General features: G+C 40.5%; 1 protein-coding gene across 1 annotated transcript; it reads left to right on the forward strand.

Moving 5' to 3' along the window:
• The first annotated feature begins 1,697 nt into the window (after positions 1-1,697).
• On the forward strand, positions 1,698-22,560 carry LOC311147348 (uncharacterized protein). Its single transcript, XM_084184034.1, has 2 exons — positions 1,698-1,986; positions 20,651-22,560. Exons 1-2 carry the CDS (start codon positions 1,821-1,823, stop codon positions 21,829-21,831), a joined length of 1,347 nt encoding a protein of 448 aa, XP_084040160.1. The 5' UTR covers positions 1,698-1,820; the 3' UTR covers positions 21,832-22,560.
• The last annotated feature ends 20 nt before the right edge of the window (positions 22,561-22,580 follow it).

The raw sequence follows: 22,580 nt of genomic DNA on the forward strand, positions 1-22,580 counted from the left end.
CTTTGGATGGTGTATCAATACACCCAGTTACTACAAAGATACAAAGATACAGGCGTCCTTCCTAACTCAATTGGCAGAGAGGAAGGAAACCGCTCAGGGATTTCACCATGAGGCCAATGGTGACTTTAAAACAGTTACATAGTTTAATGGCTGTGATAGGAGAAAACTGAGGATGGATCAACAACATTGTAGTTACTCCACAATACTAACCCAATTGAAAGAGTGAAAGGATGGAAGCTTGTACAGTGTAAAAATATTTCAAAACATGCATCCTGTTTGCAACAAGACAATTAAATAATACTGCAAAAAATGTGGCAAAACAATTACTTTTTGTCCTGAATAAAAAGTGTTATGTTTGGGGCAAATCCAATACAACACATTACTGAGTACCACTCTGCATATTTTCAAGCAAAGTGGTGGCTGCATCATGTTATGGGTATGCTTGTAATCGTTAAGGACTGGTGAGTTTTTCAGGATAAAGAAGAAATGGAATGGAGCTAAGCACAGGGAAAATCCTAGAGGAAAACCTGGTTAAGTCTGCTTTCCACTAGTCACTGGGAGATTAATTCACCTTTCAGCAGGACAATAATCTAAAACACAAGGCCAAATCTACACTGCAGTTGCTTACCAAGAAGACAGTGAATGTTCCTGAGTGGCCGAGTTACAGTTTTGATTTAAACTACTTGAAAATCTATGGCAAGACCTGAAAATGGTTGTCTAGCAATGTTCAGCAGTCAATTTGAAAGAGCTTGAAGAATTTTGAAAATAATAATGGGCAAATGTTGCACAATCCAGGTGTGGAAAGCTCTTAAAGACTTACCCAGAAAGACTCAGCTGCCAAAGGTGCTTCTACAAAGTATTGACTCAGTGGTGTGAATACTTATGTAAATGAGATATTTCTGTAAATCATTTTCAATACATTTGCTAACATTTCGAAAATGTTATGAGGTATTGTGTCTAGAGAGAGACAAAAATCTCAATTTAATCCGTTTTCAATTCAGGCTGTAACACAACAAAATGTGTAATAAGTCAAGGGGTATGAATACTTTCTGAAGGCACTGTAGTTATCGTCTCCCTTTCCTACTGGTCTGTAGGCTGCCTTGCAAAGTGTTAAACCCCCATGCAGATGGCGGCACTGTTGTGAGATTCCGAGTTTGCCCCCCACTAGAACCAAAGAGTTTTCTAGAATTCCTTGACTAGAACATGGAAGTAGCATTGGAGACGACTTTGTCAAATATATTTATAACTAACCCAAGATAGTTCATCTGTGTCGTTTAGTGTGTGCAAATGAAGCAAAGTGGGCAGAACAAGCAAGTAGGTGGGCAAAGCCAAGCACGAGCGAGCGAGATCCTATTGGCGTGTTGTAACATGGTTTTAGGGAACGCCTCCTCTGTGAAATGCGCGTGTGCACAAACTCAATTCGACCTTGCACTGCTTCTAAACAACGCAATACTTTAAAACTTTGGCAAAGCGTCATGTCTATAAAATGTAGTGCACTGTGTTTGTAACATATTCTAGTTTTGGGAACAGAAAAATGTATTGAGATCAGATGTTTCATCGATTAGAAAATGTGCAGAACGTCGGCCCAGTTTCACCTAGTTCCATCTTCTCCCACTAACCTCGACTGGACTTCCTCTCACTACCATATTTGGTGGTGAGAAAACGTTCTAAACGGATGCTTCAGCTTTATAGCCCTTGTGACGTGTCTAGGTTACCCATTCTGTCTGACTGTTTTGATTTTGCATGTATTGTGTGGAGTAAAGAATGACATAGCCTACTGACTGAACTAAATACGCTACCTAACTCACATTCTACTGAAAATGTATCAACTACAGTTATTGCGTGTGTTTTTAAATGAGCGTTTAACTGCGGCTGCTGTGGAGATTTTCGGGGCGGTTGAGAAAACGCTAGTGGAGTACCAGGAGGAGAATGATCGGCTACGGAGACTGCTGTGGATCACGCCAGGGATAAAACAATGTAGAATAGGTTCGTATGTTAATCTACTGATAGTTAGTTCTACTCAATTAATTAACGGTTTAGGCTACCAGCGATCACCATTTCAACCATGTTAAGAAGTAGTTTTTAAACTTTTACCGTACATGGATAAAAACAATGTCTGTGTCGCGAAAACGTTTGTTTACGGATGTAACCTTGGTTCTCTGATTAGAGTAAGGGGTCGCCAAACGACCTAATGGAACTCCTTCCACTTCACGCGATGTGATTGCGATGCTTAATATCAAACATGTTTACAATCACGCCACACCCATACTGTACCCACGTGACATGTCACTATAACAGGCGGGGTGGCGTCTATTACTTCGCTCGAACCCCACGAAGGTGGAGGAACGACATGAAAGCGTGACAACCCTATTACTCTACTCAGAGAGAAAGTTTTCTTTCGTTTTCGTAACGGGTCGCCAAACGACCTATGGGAGAGGCTGTACCAAAGAGGTATTTCAGAAAACCGAGTGGGATAATTAACCATTTAACCAGGGCCCGCTCCAGGCATAAGCGACATAAGCAGTCACTTAGGAAAACACAATTTATAAACACACACTACCAGTCAAAAGTTTGGACACACCTAACATTCAATGGTTCTTAAAAAAAAAAAAATCCATTGTAGAATAATAGTGAAGACATGACTATGAAAATAACACATATGTAATCATGTAGTAACCAAAAAAGTGTTAAACAAATCAAAATATATTTTATATTTGAGATTCTTCAAATAGCCACCCTTTGCCTTGATGACAGCTTTGCACACTCTTGGCATTCTCTCAACCAGCTTCATGAGGTAGTCACTTGAAATGCATTTCAATTAACAGGTGTGCCTTCTTAAAAGTTAATTTGTGGAATTTCTTTCCTTCTTAATGCGTTTGAGCCAATCAGTTGTGTTGTGACAAGGAAGGGGGGGTATACAGAAGATAGCCCTATTTGGTAAAAGACCAAGTCCATATTATGGCAAGAACAGCTCAAATAAGCAAAGAGAAATGACAGTCCATCATTACTTTAGGACATGAAGGTCAGTCAATCTGGAAAATGTAAAGAACTTTGAACGTTTCTTCAAGTGCAGTCGTAAAAAAGTGCTATGATGAAACTGGCTCTCATGAGGACCGCCACAGGAATGGAAGACCCAGAGTTACCTCTGCTGGGACCAAGTCACTATTATTCCATTCACAAGCAAGTCTCAAGTCACAAGGTCCGAGTCTCAAGTCGTTCATTTTAAGAGCAAGTCGAGTCGAATCACAAGTTTTCAAGTCAAGTAAAAAAAAAAAAAATCTTTAAATGCAACGACTTATTCAACTACAAATCTTTGTCTATTTATCGAGGCTACAGGACAGCCCTTTTCATTATTTTGTCTACAACATATTTTATTAGCCTATGTAATTGTTAAATATGGACCTTGTAGCAGTTGTAAGGGCATGAAATCAGCAGAAGGCAAGGCAGGTTGACGTGCTCAGAGTGTAGATTTATTTACAGGTCTTGGTGATCCAATGGTGAAAGTGCCATATCATACAAAATAAAGTAGATTTACCAAATATACATGGGCAATAGCCCAAAAGAAATAACCTCAGTATCAGGCTTAACCTGTCCTATCTGAGAAATCAAATCAAATCTGTCTAACAGGAGCTCAAGCAGGTAGGCCTATATAATAAGCTCTTGGCCCTCAGGGCCATACAATTACCCAATTGGCAATTACATACATGGAATCATTTTCTCTTATTCAACGTTCTGACTCCAAAGCTTGGAGCGCAGGCCACGTAGCCCATTTCGATGCACAGTAAGGCGCGCTCTCCTATTACTCACACCAAAAATGACAGAGACGTAGGACACCGACACACGGAACTCCGACATAACCCGGGAAATATGAACAAAGGAAACTATACATTTCATTAAATAAACATAACTTGTACCTCATGAGTTGCGAATGTTCATGTGCACTATAAACATCGCGCCCACTCTGAGCAGGGTAAGAAATGGTTAGCTATAAAATGAAAATGTATCGTAGACCTATCAAACATGAAACAGAAATGTCTACGTGTTGCAATAAACAGTAAGTTCTTATCTCATTCTCGTTGGCACCAAAAGTAAAAAAAAGTGTTGATAGGGGACAGAATGCGGTCGGACCATCATATAATAGGCATATACATTACTCTTACTGAATTTCCACGTGGGCGAGGATATTGGAAATTTTATCAAAGCCTATTGGATGATAATTTATTTATAATTAGAACAAAGGAATTTATAACTGACTTTTTCCAACATAACATAGGTACAGCGAATCCCCTTATTGTATGGGACACCTTTAAATGTGCCTTTAGAGGCCATGCAATTCAGTACTCATCTCGAAAACAAAAGCAATTTAGGTCAAAAGAGTTTATACTAAGAAAGGAAATAAAGTCTCACAGAACAGATAGATGGCAATAAAAACTGTAACATAGAGGCTCAGAATAAATTAGAGGAAAAACAAAAAGAAATGGAGAAACTTATTCAAGAAAGATCAAGTGTAATATATTATAAAAATAAAGCAAACTGGATGGAATATGGGGAAAAATGCACAAAATAAATTAATCTTCAACATAGGAATGCTACCAAAAAGAACTTAATGAAACTGGTTACAATTGACGGAGTCACCCATAATTCACCAAATTATATTTTGAAGGAAGAAACAAAGTACTTTAAGCATATGTTTTCTTTTCAGTCGCCTCCATCTCCTCTAACTGAAGCTAATTGTAGAGATTTTTTTTCTATTGATAATGTCAAATTAACAGCCACACAGAAAGACTCATGTGAAGGTGAAATTACAGAGGAGGAACTTCTGGATGCAATTAAAGACTTTAAGTCTGGGAAAACTCCAGGGTTGGATGGCATACCAGTCGATGTATACCAAACCTTTTTTGATATACTAAGAGGACCGTTATTAGCATGTTTTAACCACTCCTATGTAAATGGTAGATTATCTGACACTCAAGAAGAAGGTCTGATCTCATTATTACTGAAACAGGATACAAGTGGAAAATATAAAGATCCAGTCCATTTACAAAATTGGAGGCCCCTTACACTTCAATGTTGTGATGCAAAAATCCTAGCAAAATGTATAGCGCATAGAATTAAAAAGGTATTGTCGGATATTATTCATTCTAAATCAGACAGGTTTTTTACATGGAAGATACATTGGAGATAATATAAGGCAAGTATTGGAAACAATAGAACACTATGGAAAATATGGGAAACCAGGCCTGCTATTCATAGCAGACTTCGAAAAGGCATTTGATAAAGTTCGACTGGGGTTTATATATAAATGCCTGGAACATTTCAATTTTGGAGAATCTCTTATAAAATGGGTCAAAATCATGTATAGTAACCCTAGGTGTAAAATAGTAAATAATGGCTATTTCTCAGAAAGTTTTAAACTGTCAAGAGGAGTGAAACAAGGTTGTCCACTATCGGCATATCTATTTATTGTGGCCATCGAGATGTTAGCTATTAAAATCAGATCCAATAATAATATCAGAGGATTAGAAATACAGGGCTTAAAAACAAAGGTGTCATTGTACGCTGATGATTCATGTTTTCTTTTAAATCCACAACTAGAATCCCTCCACAGCCTCATAGAGGATCTAGATACATTTTCTAACCTCTCTGGATTACAACCAAATTATGACAAATGTACTATATTACGTATTGGATCACTAAAAAATAAAATTTTTACATTACCATGTAGTTTACCAATAAAATGGTCTGATGGTGATGTGGATATACTCGGAATACATATCCCAAAGGAAATAAATGATCTCACTTCAATAAATGTTAATAGAAAGTTAGCAAAAATAGATAAGATCTTACTACCATGGAAAGGAAAATACCTGTCAATTTGTGGAAAAATCCCCCTGATTAACTCTTTAGTATTATCCCAGTTTACCTATTTGCTTATGGTCTTGCCTACACCTAGCGAACAGTTTTTTAAATTATATGAGAAAAAAATATTCAATTTTATTTGGAACGGCAAGCCAGACAAAATTAAAAGAGCATATTTATATAATGAATATGAATTCGGAGGACAGAAATTATTAAATATTAAAGCATTAGACCTATCACTAAAAGCTTCAGTCATACAAAAGTTATACTTAAATCCGAACTGGTTCTCAAGCAAATTAGTAAGATTGTCTCACCCAATGTTCAAGAAAGGCCTTTTTCCCTTTATTCAGATTACAACCTCTCACTTTCAGTTATTTGAAAAGGAAATAATCTCCCAGAAACGACAGAACAAATAATGCAACAAATATTGTGGTTAAATTCAAATATACTAATTGACAAAAAAACTTTATTTTTTGACAGAATGTTTAAAAAAGGTATAATCTTCGTAAATGATATCATCGGTAGGACTGGTGGAGTTATGTCGCACATGCAGCTGACAAAAACATATGGAAATGTCTGCTCTACCCAAAATTACAACCAAATAATTGCAGCCTTACCGCAAAAGTGGAAGAGGAAAGTGGAAGGGGGAGAAAGTAAGGAACTTGTCTGTCGGCCTTGCATTAAAGAACATAATTGGTTAAGGAAAACTGTGATAAATAAAAAAGTATATCAGTTTCACTTAAGGACCAAAGGATTGACAGCCGTCCCATATAGATTGCAAAATAGTTGGGAAGAGATCTTTGACGTACCGATCCCATGGCATAGTGTTTATGAACTGACACGCAAAACGACACCGGATTCAAAAATTAGAATCTTTCAATTTAAATTATTATATAAAATTATTGCTACCAATAGAATGTTATTTATATGGGGGATACAATCTTCCCAGCTCTGCAGATTTTGCTGTGAAGAGACAGAATCATTAGATCATTTGTTTTGGTTCTGTCCATTTGTAGCTTGTTTTTGGACACAGGTCCAGGAATGGCTAAAGGATTGCAATATTTACCTGGAACTAACCTTGCAGATAGCATTACTGGGTGATCTGAAAAGTCATAGTCAATCAATCAATAATATAATAATACTTTTAGCAAAAATGTTTATTTTTAATTCACAATCTGTAGAAGCAATGAGAATAGAAAGGTTCAGAACTTTTGTAAAACATCACAGTACGGTTGAAATATATATGGCAAATAGAAATCCTATATGGATGGTGTTAAGAGATAGATGGGAGGTATTGAATAGAGTTGAAGGATGGGACTAATAACAAATAACAACAAATAATAACAAAGATAGCTAATAATGTAAGCATACTGTGTCCATAATAAGTATATAGGTTGTATGTTGGGAGCTTTTGGGAAAGAGCACAGTTAGAAAGATATGGCATATAGAAGCAAACCGGATGGACATCATGAAAATGATCGGAGAGGTTGAGAGTAGAAGAAGTTCAGGAGCAATACAAATTTAAAAAAAATATATATACTGTATATATAATATAATTATTGTAAAATTAACTCTGTCCATAAGGTGTAGATAGTAAGTATAGACCGGAAGTAGAGGCCTGGGCATTGTTGTTCACTAATTTACTCCAAGTAGGGAAAGGATGGTGGGGTTGAAAAGTAATAAAGGGGAGTATATATATATATGGGGGATTGGAAGTGATGCAGACAATTACATTGATAGAAGATACAATCTATCTGCAATATTAAGCTGATCCATTCCCCCCCCCCCAAAAAAAAATAAAAAATAAATAAAGAATTCAAACAGAATAAATATATAAATAAAATAAAATAAAGTTAATGGAATGATGATACGCTAGCAATTATTGTAGTATTAGATGGAATATAGATTTACCACATAGGGCCTATGCATTTAAACGGCTGAAAGCAACAGCAAATATTTCAACAAGAGAAGAAAATTACTCTCCACTGGCGGGAGTTTGGAGAGTGCAAGTGAAGAGCAGCGCCTATGGTGCGTCTTCGCCACAGTAATATTTGATTTTAACAACAAATTTAAAATGCAAGCTTCATAAGTAAATTATTAATATCAAGCAATTGTTACATACCAAAAGGCCAGTAGACCTATGCTAGTAATTGTTGCCTCATTGCGGGTGAGCTTGCAAAGTAAACAGTTAATACTCTCTTGATCACCAATTTGTTGGGGGGCTGCATATTTATTTATTATAGCAATCCTCTCTCCCTACAATTTGACATTTGTGCTGCACCCGATCCTATAGCTGTACAGCAAATCAGCAATCTGTTCGCTAGCTCACCCGACCTGTGTTGATTGACAGTTTGCTGGTCCAATCAGAGTGCAGAGTGTGCGTTTCACTAGCCAATCTGTTGCAGTTTTTTTTGCAAGGGTGATGCTGCGGCTACTGTCTCTGGCTGTGTGTAGATTAATCCACATAGACTCTGTGCCATAAAATGAGTGACAAAACATTACAAAACCTGGCCAGATAATTTCAAGTCATTAGTCTCAAGTTATTTTATTTTCTATCAAGTCTTGAGTCATCAAATTTGTGACTAGAGTCAGACTCGAGTCCAAGTCATGTGACTCGAGTCCACAACTTTGCTATAAGTAATGGCAAAATGGTTACAATTTCAGGAAATTAGCAGTAAAACAGGAAAAAAATTATCCGTGCCCCATAGCAAAATGAGTAGAATTGCATGAAATTTGTCATAAAATTGCTAACAGTTCTCACCACCCCATGGCAAAATGTGTATAATTGCAGGAAATTCACTTTAAAACAAAAATGCTAGAGCCGGCCCTGCATTTAACGTGGTCCAGATGAGTCCCTGGGACTTCCTTGTATCCACCACAGGATGCAACCAAATATATTTATCCAACAGGGTAAGACAGAATTTCAACTGTGGTATACAACTGTATACACAAGCAAGCTGAAAGCTGGAACCTACAACATGAGGCTTGAATTGGGTGCAACAGCACCAAGAGTGGAAGGCCTCTGTATAGAACATCCATCTCACTGATGGTTGATAAGTAAGTACTGTATGTACAAGGTTCACAGTACGCTCACTTATCTGGTTTGAGAGGCTGTGCCGTGTCCAGAACCACAGATCCCACTGATGGTGTGGACATAACATTGAGTCTGTAGTTCCTCATGAAAGCCATGGGTGTTGCCCAACTTGCATCAGCACAGATAGAGTCCAGGGAGGCCATCTCTGAACAGGGCCCATGAAGTGGGCATACCCCTGGTGGAGTGTGCTACCATGCCATCTGGAGTTGGTCTACCTTCTGCAGTGTATGATTTTGACATTGCAGTGCTAATCCAATATGTCAGTCTCTGTTTCGAGACAGGGTTCCCTTTGGTGTTCTCCCCATAACATACAAAAAAATTGTTCTGTTTGACGAACAGTTCTTGTTGCAGCAAGATAGGCACTCGATGCCATAACCCGGCAAAGTGTATGCAACTCACAAATCTCCAGTGAGGAGTGGGGAGGCGGGTGAAATGCCTCTATGATTAAGGGCTGGTTAGCATGTGATGATGAAGGCACCTTAGGTAAGAATTCTGGATTTGGCCGAAGCACTGCCTTAGATCCATCTTCTGCTAAATTGAGGCATGATGGATGAGTAGAAAGCGCTTGTAATTCTCCAACACGCTTAACTGAAACAATAGCCAATAGTAGTTGAGCTCACATAGCTCAAGTGAAGACGGGCTCAAATGGTGGGCTCATAAGTGATCGTAGGACAGCATCTAACTCCCATGAGGGTACTGAAGGAGCCTTGGGGGGCCATAGCCTGCGGGCACCATTCATGAATTGCGATTCAAGAGGGTTTGCTCATGGTGATGCACCCGCAATTTGGCCATGACCCATAGAGATGGCTGCCATATACACTTTCAATGTAGAAGGGGACTCCCTGCAGCCATAAGCTCCTGGAGGAAAGTCAAAATGACAGAAATTGGGCAGGTAGATGGTGATTCTGCATGGTCGACACACCACTTCCTGAACACATTCCACATTTCAGGAATACAGGGTTAGCGTAGAGGATGCCCTGGCAGCCTGAATTATATCAATTACCAAGGAGGTCACGTTCAGGGGCCACACCCACAACTTCAGTATGCTGGGTTTGGGGTGCCAAAACTTGCCTTTCGCATGTGATAGGAGGTCTGCTCGAAGAGAGAGTTCTCAAGTTGTCAGCTTTACAAGGTCTAAAAACCAGTGATGATGCGGCCAATGTGGAGCAACAAGTATAACTGATGCGCTCTCAAGGCTGATCTTCTTCAAAACCTGAGGGAGCAAGGCAATTGGTGGAAATGCATACAGCAGCCCCCTTGGCCGTCTGTATGATAGGGCATCGCCCCCGAGTGGGCCTGTTGGACCCTTTATGGAGAACCACACAGGACAGGGACAAGCAACTTTGATGAGGGTGGGGGCCACAAAAAATCTGAACTCATCATGAGGGACCGCAGTTGCTCGCAGGTCTGTTTACCTACATGTTGATCCGAGGGCCTTCAAAAGTTGCCCATCCTTGACATAGAACAATGGGTTGAGATGCAAACAGATTGAAGAGGGCCTCCTCTGGAGAGGTCTGCTGCTGATTCTGTGGCGCAGTGGTCTAAGGCACTGCATCGCAGTGCTAGCTGTGCCACTAGAGATCCTAGTTCGAATCCAGACTCTGTCGTAGCCGGCCGCGACCGGGAGACCCATGGGGCGGCGCACAATTTGCCCAGCGTCGTCCAGGGTAGGGGAGGGAATGGCCGGCGGGGATGTAGCTCAGTTGGTAGAGCATGGCGTTTGCAACGCCAGGGTTGTGGGTTCGCTTCCCATGGGGGGTATAAAAAATAATGTATGCACTAACTGTAAGTCGCTCTGGATAAGAGCGTCTGCTAAATGACTAAAATGTAAACGTAAAAATGATTCTCCACCCCCGGCAGGTGTATTGCTCTAAGTGATGTAAGGTGTCCATTTGCCCAAAGCAGTAGCTACCTTGCTACCTGGTGCAGAGCCATTGACCTCAGTCCGCCCTGGCGGTTGATTTGTGCAACCACAGTTGTGTTGTCTGTCCGTATCAGTATATGTTGTCCTCTCAGTTCTGGGAAGAAGTGCTGGAGTGCAAGGGGAACCGCCTTGAGCTCCAGTACATTGATGTGAGCTGTCCATGGTGCTGACCATATACCATGGACCCCTGACTGGTTCAAGACTGCTCCCCATCCCTGTAGGGAGGTGTCTGTGATCAAAGTCACCTGGTTGTGAACTGCGCCTAGGAGTTTGAAGTGCTAGGCACCACCATTGTATTGCTCTCCAGCAACTCGCTGAAATGGTCAGCTTTTTGTGTTTGTTGTACCAGCAGTGTATTGGCCACATGTGGAGCAAGCCCAATGGTATACCATGGACTGCAGCAGCTAGGAGGCCTAGGAGCGTCTGACTCTCTAGCGCTGTCACCTGTTTTGAATGTTGAAAGACAATTTTTCAAAGATGCCACTCTTTCTGGAGAGAGTGTTGCTCGCATGATTTGAGTGTCCAAGTCAAGATCAGGAAGTGGGGACCAGAGAACTCTTTTCTAAGTTCATTGTTAGTCCCAACTCGGAGAGGTGATGTGAGACCATGGATGTGTATGCCAAGGCTTGGTAACCCTGCACATATTAGCCAATCGTCTAAGTAGTTCAGGACCCTGACTCCTGCTTAGCGAACAGGGGCTAGCGCTGCACTTATCCACTTTGTGAAAGTGCGAGGGGCGAGCGAAAGGCCGAATGGTAGAACGCAAAATAAAACATGTTTTTCGAAGGCAAATCTCAGGTATTTTCTGTGTGCTGGTAGAATGTGCATTTAAACACAGTTTTGAATTTTGAGGAGCTAAAGGGCGTGAATATCACCAGCCAGACCACATTCAAAACCATGTCTGAGGATTTTGCAATATTCCAAACAACACTTGACAAGCACTCTTCCAAAGGAGACTACCTCGAAAACCAATTGAGGCGCAATGACATTTTAATCAATGGAATTGAGGACATAAAGACTGAAACTTGGCATGACACAGAAGTCAAGGCGAAGAAACTCTTGGCAGATCAACTCAAACTGGACCCTAAACTCATCAAGATGGAAAGGGAGGATAGGAATGGCGCTTTCTTCCCCGATGGACGGCCCAGATACAGTTGAAGTCGGAAGTTTACATACACTTAGGTTGGAGTCATTAAAACTTGTTTTTCAACCACTCCACACATTTCTTGTTAACAAACTATAGTATTATCAACTCGGTTAGGACATCTACTTTGTGCATGACACAAGTAATTTTTCCAACAATTGTTTACAGACAGATTATTTCACTTATAATTCACTGTATCACAATTCCATTGGGTCAGAAGTATACATACACTAAGTTGACAGTGCCTTTAAACAGCTTGGAAAATTCCAGAAAATGATGTCAATGATTTAGAAGCTTCTGATAGGCTAATTGACATCATTTGAGTCAATTGGAGGTGTACCTTTGGATGTATTTCAAGGCCTACCTTCAAACTCAGTGCCTCTTCGCTTGACATCATGGGAAAATCAAAATAAATCAGCCAAGACCTCAGAAAAGACATTGTAGACCTCCACAAGTCTGGTTCATCCTTGGGAGCAATTTCCAAACGCCTGAAGGTACCACGTTCATCTGTACAAGCAATAGTACGCAAGTATAAACACCATGGGACCACGCAGCAGTCATACCGCGCAGGAAGGAGACGCGTTCTGTCTCCTAGAGATGAGCGTACATTGGCGCGAAAAGTGCAAATCATTCCCAGAACAACAGCAAAGGACCTTGTGAAGATGCTGGAGGAAACAGGTACAAAAGTATCTATATCCACAGTAAAACGAGTCCTATATCGACATAACATGAAAGGCCGCTCAGCAAGGAAGAAGCCACTGCTCCAGAACTGCCATAAAAAAGCCAGACTACGGTTTGCAACTGCACATGGGGACAAAGATCGTAGTTTTTGGAGAAATATCCTCTGGTCTGATGAAACATAAATAGAACTGTTTGGCCATAATGACCATCGTTATGTTTGGAGGAAAAAGGGGGTTCCTTGCAAGACGAAGAACACCATCCCAACTGTGAAGCACGGGGGTGGCAGCATCATGCTGTGGGGGTGCTTTGCTGCAGGAGGGACTGGTGCACGTCACAAAATAGATGGCATCATGAGGAAGGAAAATTATGTGGATATATTGAAGCAACATCTCAAGACATCAGTCAGGAAGTTAAAGCTTGGTCGCAAATCGGTCTTCCAAATGGACAATGACCCCAAGCATAATTCCAAAGTTGTGGCAAAATGGTTTAAGGACAACAAAGTCAAGGTTTTGGAGTGGCCATCACAAAGCCCTGACCTCAATCCAATAGAACATTTGTGGGCAGAACTGAAAAAGCGTGTGTGAGCAAGGAGGCCTACAAACCTTACTCAGTTACACCAGCTCTATCAGGAGGAATGGGCCAAAATTCACCCAACTTATTGTGGGAAGCTTGTGGAAGGCTACCCAAAACGTTTGACCCAAGTTAAACAATTTAAAGGCAATGCTACCAAATACTAATTGAGTGTACGTAAACTTCCGACCCACTGGGAATGTGATGAAAGAAATAAAAGCTGAAATAAATCATTCTCTCTACTATTATTCTGACATTTCACATTCTCAAAATAAAGTGGTGATAATAACTGACCTAAGACAGGGAATTTTTACTAGGATTAAATGTCAGGAAATGTGAAAAACTGAGTTTAAATGTATTTGGCTAAGGTGTATGTAAACTTCCAACTTAAATGTATATAGTGGTGAAACTGCTCAGATTCAAAGACAAGGAGATTCTCAGGAGAGTCAAGTGCCTGAATGGAACCAAAATCTTCATCAATGACTTCTCCGAAAAGGTACGCCTCAAAAGAAAGGAACTGCTGCCACGACTAATTGAAGAATAAAAAAAAAAGGCTACATCGTATAGCTGAAGTATGATCAGCTGGTTATTCACCCCCCCCTCTCGTAGGCCTATGGCAAGTGACTCCGCTATATGTATGTGTGTGCAGATGCTTTGACACATGCACACACATACATACACCCACACATATTTACTACTTTGTTCATGTGTTTCACCTAACCTCATGACCAAAAACACACATTGCTCTAAATGTTGTAACCCTCTGAAGTCTTCAGTTGTGTTATGTGGACTGTGTCAATTACATTTTAGTCATTTAGCAGACACTCTTATCCAGAGCAACTTACAGTTAGTGAGTGCATACATTTATTTTTATTTTTTTCATACTGGTCCCCCGTGGGAAACGAACCCACAACCCTGGCGTTGCAAACGCCATGCTCTACCAACTGAGCTCTACCACTAGGATCTCTAGTGGCACAGCTAGCACTGTGATGCAGTGCCTTACACCACTGCGCCACTCGGGAGACATGCAGTCTCCTCTGAACAGTTGATGTTGAGATGTGTCTGTTGAGCTCTGTGAAGAATTTATATGGGCTGCAATCTGAGGTGCAGTTTACTCTAATGAACTTATCCTCTGCAGCAGAGGTAACTCTGGGTCTTCATTTCCTGTGGCGGTCCTCATGAGAGCCAGTTTCATCATAACACTTGATGGTTTCTGCGACTGCACTTGAACGTTTTTGAAATTTTCCGAATTGACTGACCTTCATGTCTTAAAGTAATGATGGACTGTTGTTTCTCTTTGCTTATTTGAGCTGTTCTTGCCATAATATGGACTTGGTCTTGGGCTATCTTCTGTATACCACCTCTAACTTGTCACAACACAACTGATTGGCTCAAACGCATTAAGAAGGAAAGAAATTCCACAAATAAACTTTTAAGAAGGCACACCTGTTAATTGAAAGGCATTCCAGGTGACTACCTCATGAAGCTGGTTGAGAGAATGCCAAGAGTGTGAAAAGCTGTCATCAAGGCAAAGGGTGGCTACTTTGAAGAATCTCAAATTTAAAATATATTTTCATTTGTTTAACACTTTTCTGGTTACTACATGATTCCATATGTGTTATTTCATAGTTTTGATGTCCTCACTATTATTCTACTATGTAAAAAATTGTAAAAATAAAGAAAAACCCTTTAATGAGTAGGTGTGTCCAAACTTTTGACTGGTACTGTATATCTTCACCAAATCAATGCAAACTGGGATTGTTCCTAAAGATTATAAAATTGCCAAAGTTATCCCCCTCTATAAATCTGGGGATCCCAGATCTTTTACAAATTATCGCCCAATATCTGTACTACCATGTTTCTCTAAAATCCTAGAAAAATGTGTGTATAAGAGAATGTTGAAACATGTAAATCAACACTGTATTCTATATTAGCACCAATATGGTTTCAACACTGTATTCTATATAAAACTACTACACAGATATGTCTCTTTTGCAACTTGTGGATAAAATCTTTACAGCCCTGAACAACAATGAATATGCTCTTGGCATCTTTTCAGATATATCCAAAGCGTTTGACATGGTTGATCATGAAATATTACTTTTGAAATTGCATTATTATGGTTTTCATTATTATACATATAATTGGCTATACAGTTATGTTTATGATAGAGAACAATTTGTTTATGCAAATGGCTGTGCATCTACCAGGGCCAGGATATCCTGTGGCGTGCCATAGGCTTCAATAATTGGACCTTTTTTATTCCTAATCTATATCAATGACCTTGCTGCTGTGTCTTCTACCGTACTTCCCATTCTCTTTGCTAATGATACCAATTTGATTTTACCACACAATAATTTTGCCGCACTAATTAATGAAGCCAACTCAGGCATGGACACATTTTCTGAATGGTTCCAGATAAAATAATTATCTTTAAATGTACAAAAATCCCACTTTATTCTTTTCACTAGTAAGAATAAGAAAAAAAATTTTTTTTAAAGAGCCAGAACCTCAATTGGTGGGAATGAAATGGAACAAGTCACATCCACTAGATTCCTCTGAGTTCTAATTGATGAAAAGTTATCCTGGAAAGATCATATTCAATTTGTCTGCAGCAAAGTGATAAGATCTGTTGGTATCATCAGAAAGATTCGTAGTTTGGTTCATCAGGCTTGCTTAATAACACTATACTATAACATAATTTACCCATATCTAATTTACTGTAATATTGTCTGGGCCAGTACATATGCCTCCTACCTACACAAATTACTCATCATACAAAATACATTTGCATGACTAGCCGCCTCCTCTAATTACCTGGCTCTATGTGCACCTTTGTTTAATAAACTCAATATCTTGTCTATTTACGACATTAATGTACGTCAATTATGCACTTTTATCTACAAATTCTCATACCTCCCAGACAGTTTACCTAAACCCTTCAATGGATTCTTCCAGGTTAATTCTAAAAGCCATCTAGATAACACAAGACACTGCGATAACCTTCACCCTCCCCACTGCCGCACCTCACATAATCAATTCTCTATCAGATATAGAGGTACCATACTCTGGAATTCTTATCTTCACATTGCGAAAACATCATCATCCCTCAATAACTTCAAGCGAAGACTGGGGGTCAGCCTGATGAACCAAACTATTCAGTAATCTCCTCCATATAGCCTAACTCTCACATGCACACACACATTTAAACAAAACAAATCTAGTGATTACTGATCAATTCATTTATACATTTATAATTAGTAGGTTTTATTTGTTTTATCAAACATTTTTTATTTTTGTACTTATGTATTGTATATTGTTTTTTTGGGGTGTGGTTTTCATATAAGCCCTTAGGCTTCCAACCACACCTGCACAGCGTTTTTTTTTTTTCAATTCGTTTTTATTAGTATTGTCTATGACTTGTTTTCTTTGTTGCAAAAAAATAAACACAAATAATTTATAGCTAACTAGCCACTTAATATAACTTGTTTTCTCAAAATGTATGTTTGCTAGCTAAGTTAGCAATGTTATGAATACATCTCCCATCTGCTGTTGACATCAGGATACGATTTGAGGGCACTAGTTTGCTCCAAAAGTTTTTATAGCTTTGACTGCATGCTTACAGTGAATTCAGAGACATTCAGTGGCTAGCTGCACTACATACAGGCCACCACAACATACCCAAGAGTTTCCTGATTAGCAAGGGGTAGTCTGTGTTTAATTTCATTATGTATTAGAATCACAGTTTGAGATCATTGTGAGGGGATTTCGCCAGTGATTGAATGGGGAATTGGGCTTCCTGGGAAAATGTTGTCCAAGGTTGCAACAGTAACCAAGGGGAGCGTGGCTTAGCAAAGGGTCAATTCCATGCTGAGTGTTCGAAAATAAACACATTCATTGGACCAGCGCCGTTGGTGATTCTACTAGATTAGCATTGACCAAGTAATAAAGTGGCTGTAGATAATTTGAAAAACGGTTGTTTGAAAAAAGGTAAACTCAGCGATATGACGAAGATGCAGAAAGTAAACAGCATAGTGGGTCAATTTCCGCAAGAACTAAGAGCGTTGGTATCTCCGCTGTTTTGGTCCCGTCGCTACCACATTGTAAAAGCATTAATCGAACCCCATGCACATGCGCAGATACTGTGTGTGACTGTAAGAGCGAAGTCTTGCATCTCGCTCATCTCAATATCTGTGGTGCTGCTTGTGGCAACATCCTTTCGTTCAAGCCACATTATGTTGCGCCTGATGTCATTAATTTGAATGGGGACCGTCCACAACGAACGCCCCCTTGCGGTTAAAGGCTCCATTGCGAGACGGACGCAGCACACTTTTAATTTTTCCAAACTGTGCTTCTTATTCAGTGTGGCCAGAGTCCGTCGAAGAAAAGGAAGTTACCTAACTACAGAAGACGAAAATATGTGGTTTTCGATGATGGATTTATAGGATAGCTAGCAACTTGTAAATAATTACCAATTACTATAAGTGAGTACTATTTTAATAGTATGTTTAAAAAATAATACAAATTGGCTGTTAAGCCAATTATACTTTATGACTGTTGCCTCCCGTTTTAGTTTATTGTGAGGACGTTTGTTTTTAATGATAGTTATTAGATGGAGGTCGCTATCTACATTATAGCCTAGCTTTTAGCTAGCTAGCTAGCTAGCTGCTCTGTAAAATAGCTTGACTTGCTAGAAAGTTATAGAAACGAGTTGAGGAAAAAGTAACTAAACGAAACATGTTTTATTATCAACTGAATGAAAAGGTCATATTTTGCAATCTTCCAAAATAAATGCAATCTCTGACCAGATACTAGGCTTTCCTCCATCTTGTCTTGCGTTGTGAAACCCTATTCTCTCCGTCCAGTAGAGGAACGGAGATCACATGAAGATTAATGTACGGCGTAATGATATGCGTCACGATGTAAACGGGGCATGAGTGTACCTTTAAATGAATAGAATGACAGTAAAACAGTTATGGTATGTGTTTGCTGAGTAGTTAGCTGAAATTCACTACGATTGTGTTTATTTTCCACTCCGATGGCAAACTTTCTGTACTGCTACTATTCACTCCCATTCATTTTCGCTGTGGCGCTGGTCCAATTAATTTCTTTATTTTCGAATGCTTATGCATGGGATTATTACGTTGTCTTTTTTAGGGGGTAGATCAGCTTTAATATTTCAGATAGATTGTAACTTCCATCAATGTAATTGTCTGCATCACTTCCAATCCCCCATATGTTTTTTTCTCGCAAATATACAAATATACATACACACATACACATATACACATACATACACACACACACACATACAGTGGGGAGAACAAGTATTTGATACACTGCCGATTTCGCAGGTTTTCCTACTTACAAAGCATGTAGAGGTCTGTAATTTTTATCATAGGTACACTTCAACTGTGAAAGACGGAATCTAAAACAAAAATCCAGAATATCACATTGTATGATTTTTAAGTAATTAATTTGCATTTTATTGCATGACATAAGTATTTGATACATCAGAAAAGCAGAACTTAATATTTGGTACAGAAACCTTTGTTTGCATTTACAGAGATCATACGTTTCCTGTAGGTCTTGACCAGGTTTGCACACACTGCAGCAGGGATTTTGGCCCACTCCTCCATACAGACCTTCTCCAGATCCTTCAGGTTTCGGGGCTGTCGCTGGGCAATACGGACTTTCAGCTCCCTCCAAAGATATTCTATTGGGTTCAGGTCTGGAGACTGGCTAGGCCACTCCAGGACCTTGAGATGCTTCTTACGGAGCCACTCCTTAGTTGCCCTGGCTGTGTGTTTCGGGTCGTTGTCATGCTGGAAGACCCAGTCACGACCCATCTTCAATGCTCTTACTGAGGGAAGGAGGTTGTTGGCCAAGATCTCGCGATACATGGCCCCATCCATCCTCCCCTCAATACGGTGCAGTCGTCCTGTCCCCTTTGCAGAAAAGCATCCCCAAAGAATGATGTTTCCACCTCCATGCTTCACGGTTGGGATGGTTTTCTTGGGGTTGTACTCATCCTTCTTCTTCCTCCAAACACGGCGAGTGGAGTTTAGACCAAAAAGCTCTATTTCTGTCTCATCAGACCACATGACCTTCTCCCATTCCTCCTCTGGATCATCCAGATGGTCATTGGCAAACTTCAGACGGGCCTGGACATGCACTGGCTTGAGCAGGGGGACCTTGCGTGCGCTGCAGGATTTTAATCCATGACGGCGTAGTGTGTTACTAATGGTTTTCTTTGAGACTGTGGTCCCAGCTCTCTTCAGGTCATTGACCAGGTCCTGCCGTGTAGTTCTGGGCTGATCCCCACCTTCCTCATGATCATTGATGCCCCACGAGGTTAGATTTTGCATGGAGTCCCAGACCGAGGGTGATTGACCGTCATCTTGAACTTCTTCCATTTTCTAATAATTGCGCCAACAGTTGTTCCCTTCTCACCAAGCTGCTTGCCTATTGTCCTGTAGCCCATCCCAGCCTTGTGCAGGTCTACAATTTTATCCCTGATGTCCTTACACAGCTCTCTGGTCTTGGCCATTGTGGAGAGGTGGGAGTCTGTTTGATTGAGTGTGTGGACAGGTGTCTTTTATACAGGTAACGAGTTCAAACAGGTGCAGTTAATATAGGTAATGAGTGGAGAACAGGAGGGCTTCTTAAAGAAAAACTAACAGGTCTGTGAGAGCCGGAATTGTTACTGGTTGATAGGTGATCAAATACTTATGTCATGCAATAAAATGCAAATTAATTACTTAAAAATCATACAATGTGATTTTCTGGATTTTTGTTTTAGATTCCGTCTCTCACAGTTGAAGTGTACCTATGATAAAAATTATAGACCTCTACATGCTTTGTAAGTAGGAAAACCTGCAAAATCGGCAGTGTATCAAATACTTGTTCTCCCCACTGTATACTTTATTTTGACATGGCCTATTGATCCAAGAGACACCAGATTCTTCTTCTACTTCACTATTATTTGCCATTTACCTTGAATCATGTTATTTCTATTTTTACATTGTTGTGTCTCAGTAGGTCACTAGGCTATACATAGGAGCTAAGTGCAATGGTCAGGTCACTCTGGGGAAGACATCAGCTTGACATCGAAGTGTCAGTCCCCTGAATTTATCCTGAACAATGGATTAAAGTGAGCAAATAATACATTAATCTCCTTTTTTTGTTTAGTGCTCCAACTCCTTTCTGCCTCGAATCTCGAATTAGTCCTTTTGGACGTTTTTCTTGGTAAGCCATTTTGTTGGATATTTGTAATTGTTGTCAGGCACCCCTCCTACTTTCCTTTGTTTGCTGTAGTGCGGAGGCCTACCTTAACTCCTGTATAGCTAACCTCTGCTCCTCCTCTCCTTCCTTCCAGACTCCCTGCAGCTCTCTCTCGCTGTCTCTGGAGAGGAGGTTCCCCCTGAGCAGCAGCACTGTGAGCAGGAGTGGAGCCCCAGTCTGGGGCAGGAGGACCCCGAGCTCACACAGATTAAAGAGGAACAGGAGGAAGTCTGGACCAGTCAGGAGGAAGAGCAGCTTCAAGGGCTGGAGGCTGATAGCATAGAGTTCAAATTCACTCCTTCCTGTGTGAAAAGTGAATGTGATCAGGAGGACCCACTTTGGTCCTTGCCTCTTCCCCAAATCCAGACTGTGGAGAACAGAGAGAGTGACTCTAAAGTAGTGGATCTCAAACCTTTTGGCACTGTGACTCAGCTAAAGAGTCTTGCCATTCCCTGTGACCCTCCAGATAATGATAACAATGCCTCCAGCCACAGCTCAGCCATAAGCAGGGACCCAGTAGGACTTGACAGCAACCCACAATTGGATCCCAACCCACCATTGGATTCGAGCCCACCATTGGATCCCCACCTAACACTGGAGAAACTTTCTTCCAAACCCAGCACCACGTCTAGAAAAACTCAACGCTGCCATGACTGTGGTGAAACGTTTGCTCCAAAAGCTGACCTGCTGAGGCATGTGACTCTAAACAAGGAGAGGCCCAGCGAATGCTGCTTCTGCAAAACCAGTAAACTGAAGGCCCATAAACCTTGCACCTGCCCAGTTTGTGGCAAGACATTGAAATACAAAGGAGATCTGTCCAGGCACATGAGGATTCACACAGGAGATAAATATTTTAGCTGTGGTGACTGTGGGAAAAGTTTCCGTCTCAAGGGGAACCTAATGAAGCATAAACTGACTCACACAGGAGCAAAACCATTTAGTTGTGGTGACTGTGGGAAGAGCTTCAATCGAAAGGAGAACCTAACCATGCATATACGTACTCACACAGGAGAGAAACCATTTAGCTGTGGTGACTGTGGGAAAAGCTTCAGTCTCAAGGGGAACCTAATGAAGCATAAACTGACTCACACAGGAGCAAAACCATTTAGCTGTGGTGACTGTGGGAAAAGCTTCACTGTCAAGGGGAACCTAACCATGCACAAACTGACTCACACAGGGGAAAAACCATTTAGCTGTGGTGACTGTGGGAAGAGCTTCAATCGCAAGAAAACCCTAACCATGCATACGTACTCACACAGGGGAGAAAGCATTTAGCTGTAGTGACTGTGGGAAAAGCTTCAGTCTCAAGGGGAACCTAATGAAGCATAAACTGACTCACACAGGAGCAAAACCATTTAGCTGTGGTGACTGTGGAAAAGCTTCACTGTCAAGGGAACCTAACCATGCACAAACTGACTCACACAGGGGGGAAATCGTTTAGCTGTGGTGACTGTGGGAAGAGCTTCAATCACAAGAAAACCATGCATACGTACTCACACAGGGGAGAAATAATTGAGCTGTAGTGACTGTAGGAAAAGCTTCAGCGTCAAGAGGAACCTAACTGTGCACAAACGGACACACACAGGACAGAAACCATTTAGCTGTGGTGACTGTGAGAAAAGCTTCAGTCAGAAAGGGGACCTAGAGAGGCTCATACTGACTCAACCAAGAAATAAACCATTTTGATGTGGTGACTGCAGGAAAAGCTTTAGTGTCAAGGGGAGTCTAACCACTCATAAACTGACAAAGGAAGGAAACAACATGGCTGCTCAGTCTGTGGTAAAATATTCACTCATACGGCTTATCTGCTGAAGCACGTCTACAAAGAAAGAAAACAGGATGAAAACGGAAAGAAAAAATAAATTAAGACAAAGGATGTGGACAACACTCTTAGGATAAGTAAAGAAACTCTGGATCATTAATGCTATGGGTTTCAGATAAATAGATCTATAATGGATGTACTTTTGTAATACGTATGTCAATAAAGTTTGATTTAACTTGAATGATGACTAGAAGTGTGTGGA

This window comes from Coregonus lavaretus (genome assembly GCF_964263955.1).
Source record: "Coregonus lavaretus genome assembly, chromosome: 20".
NCBI lineage: Eukaryota > Metazoa > Chordata > Actinopteri > Salmoniformes > Salmonidae > Coregonus > Coregonus lavaretus.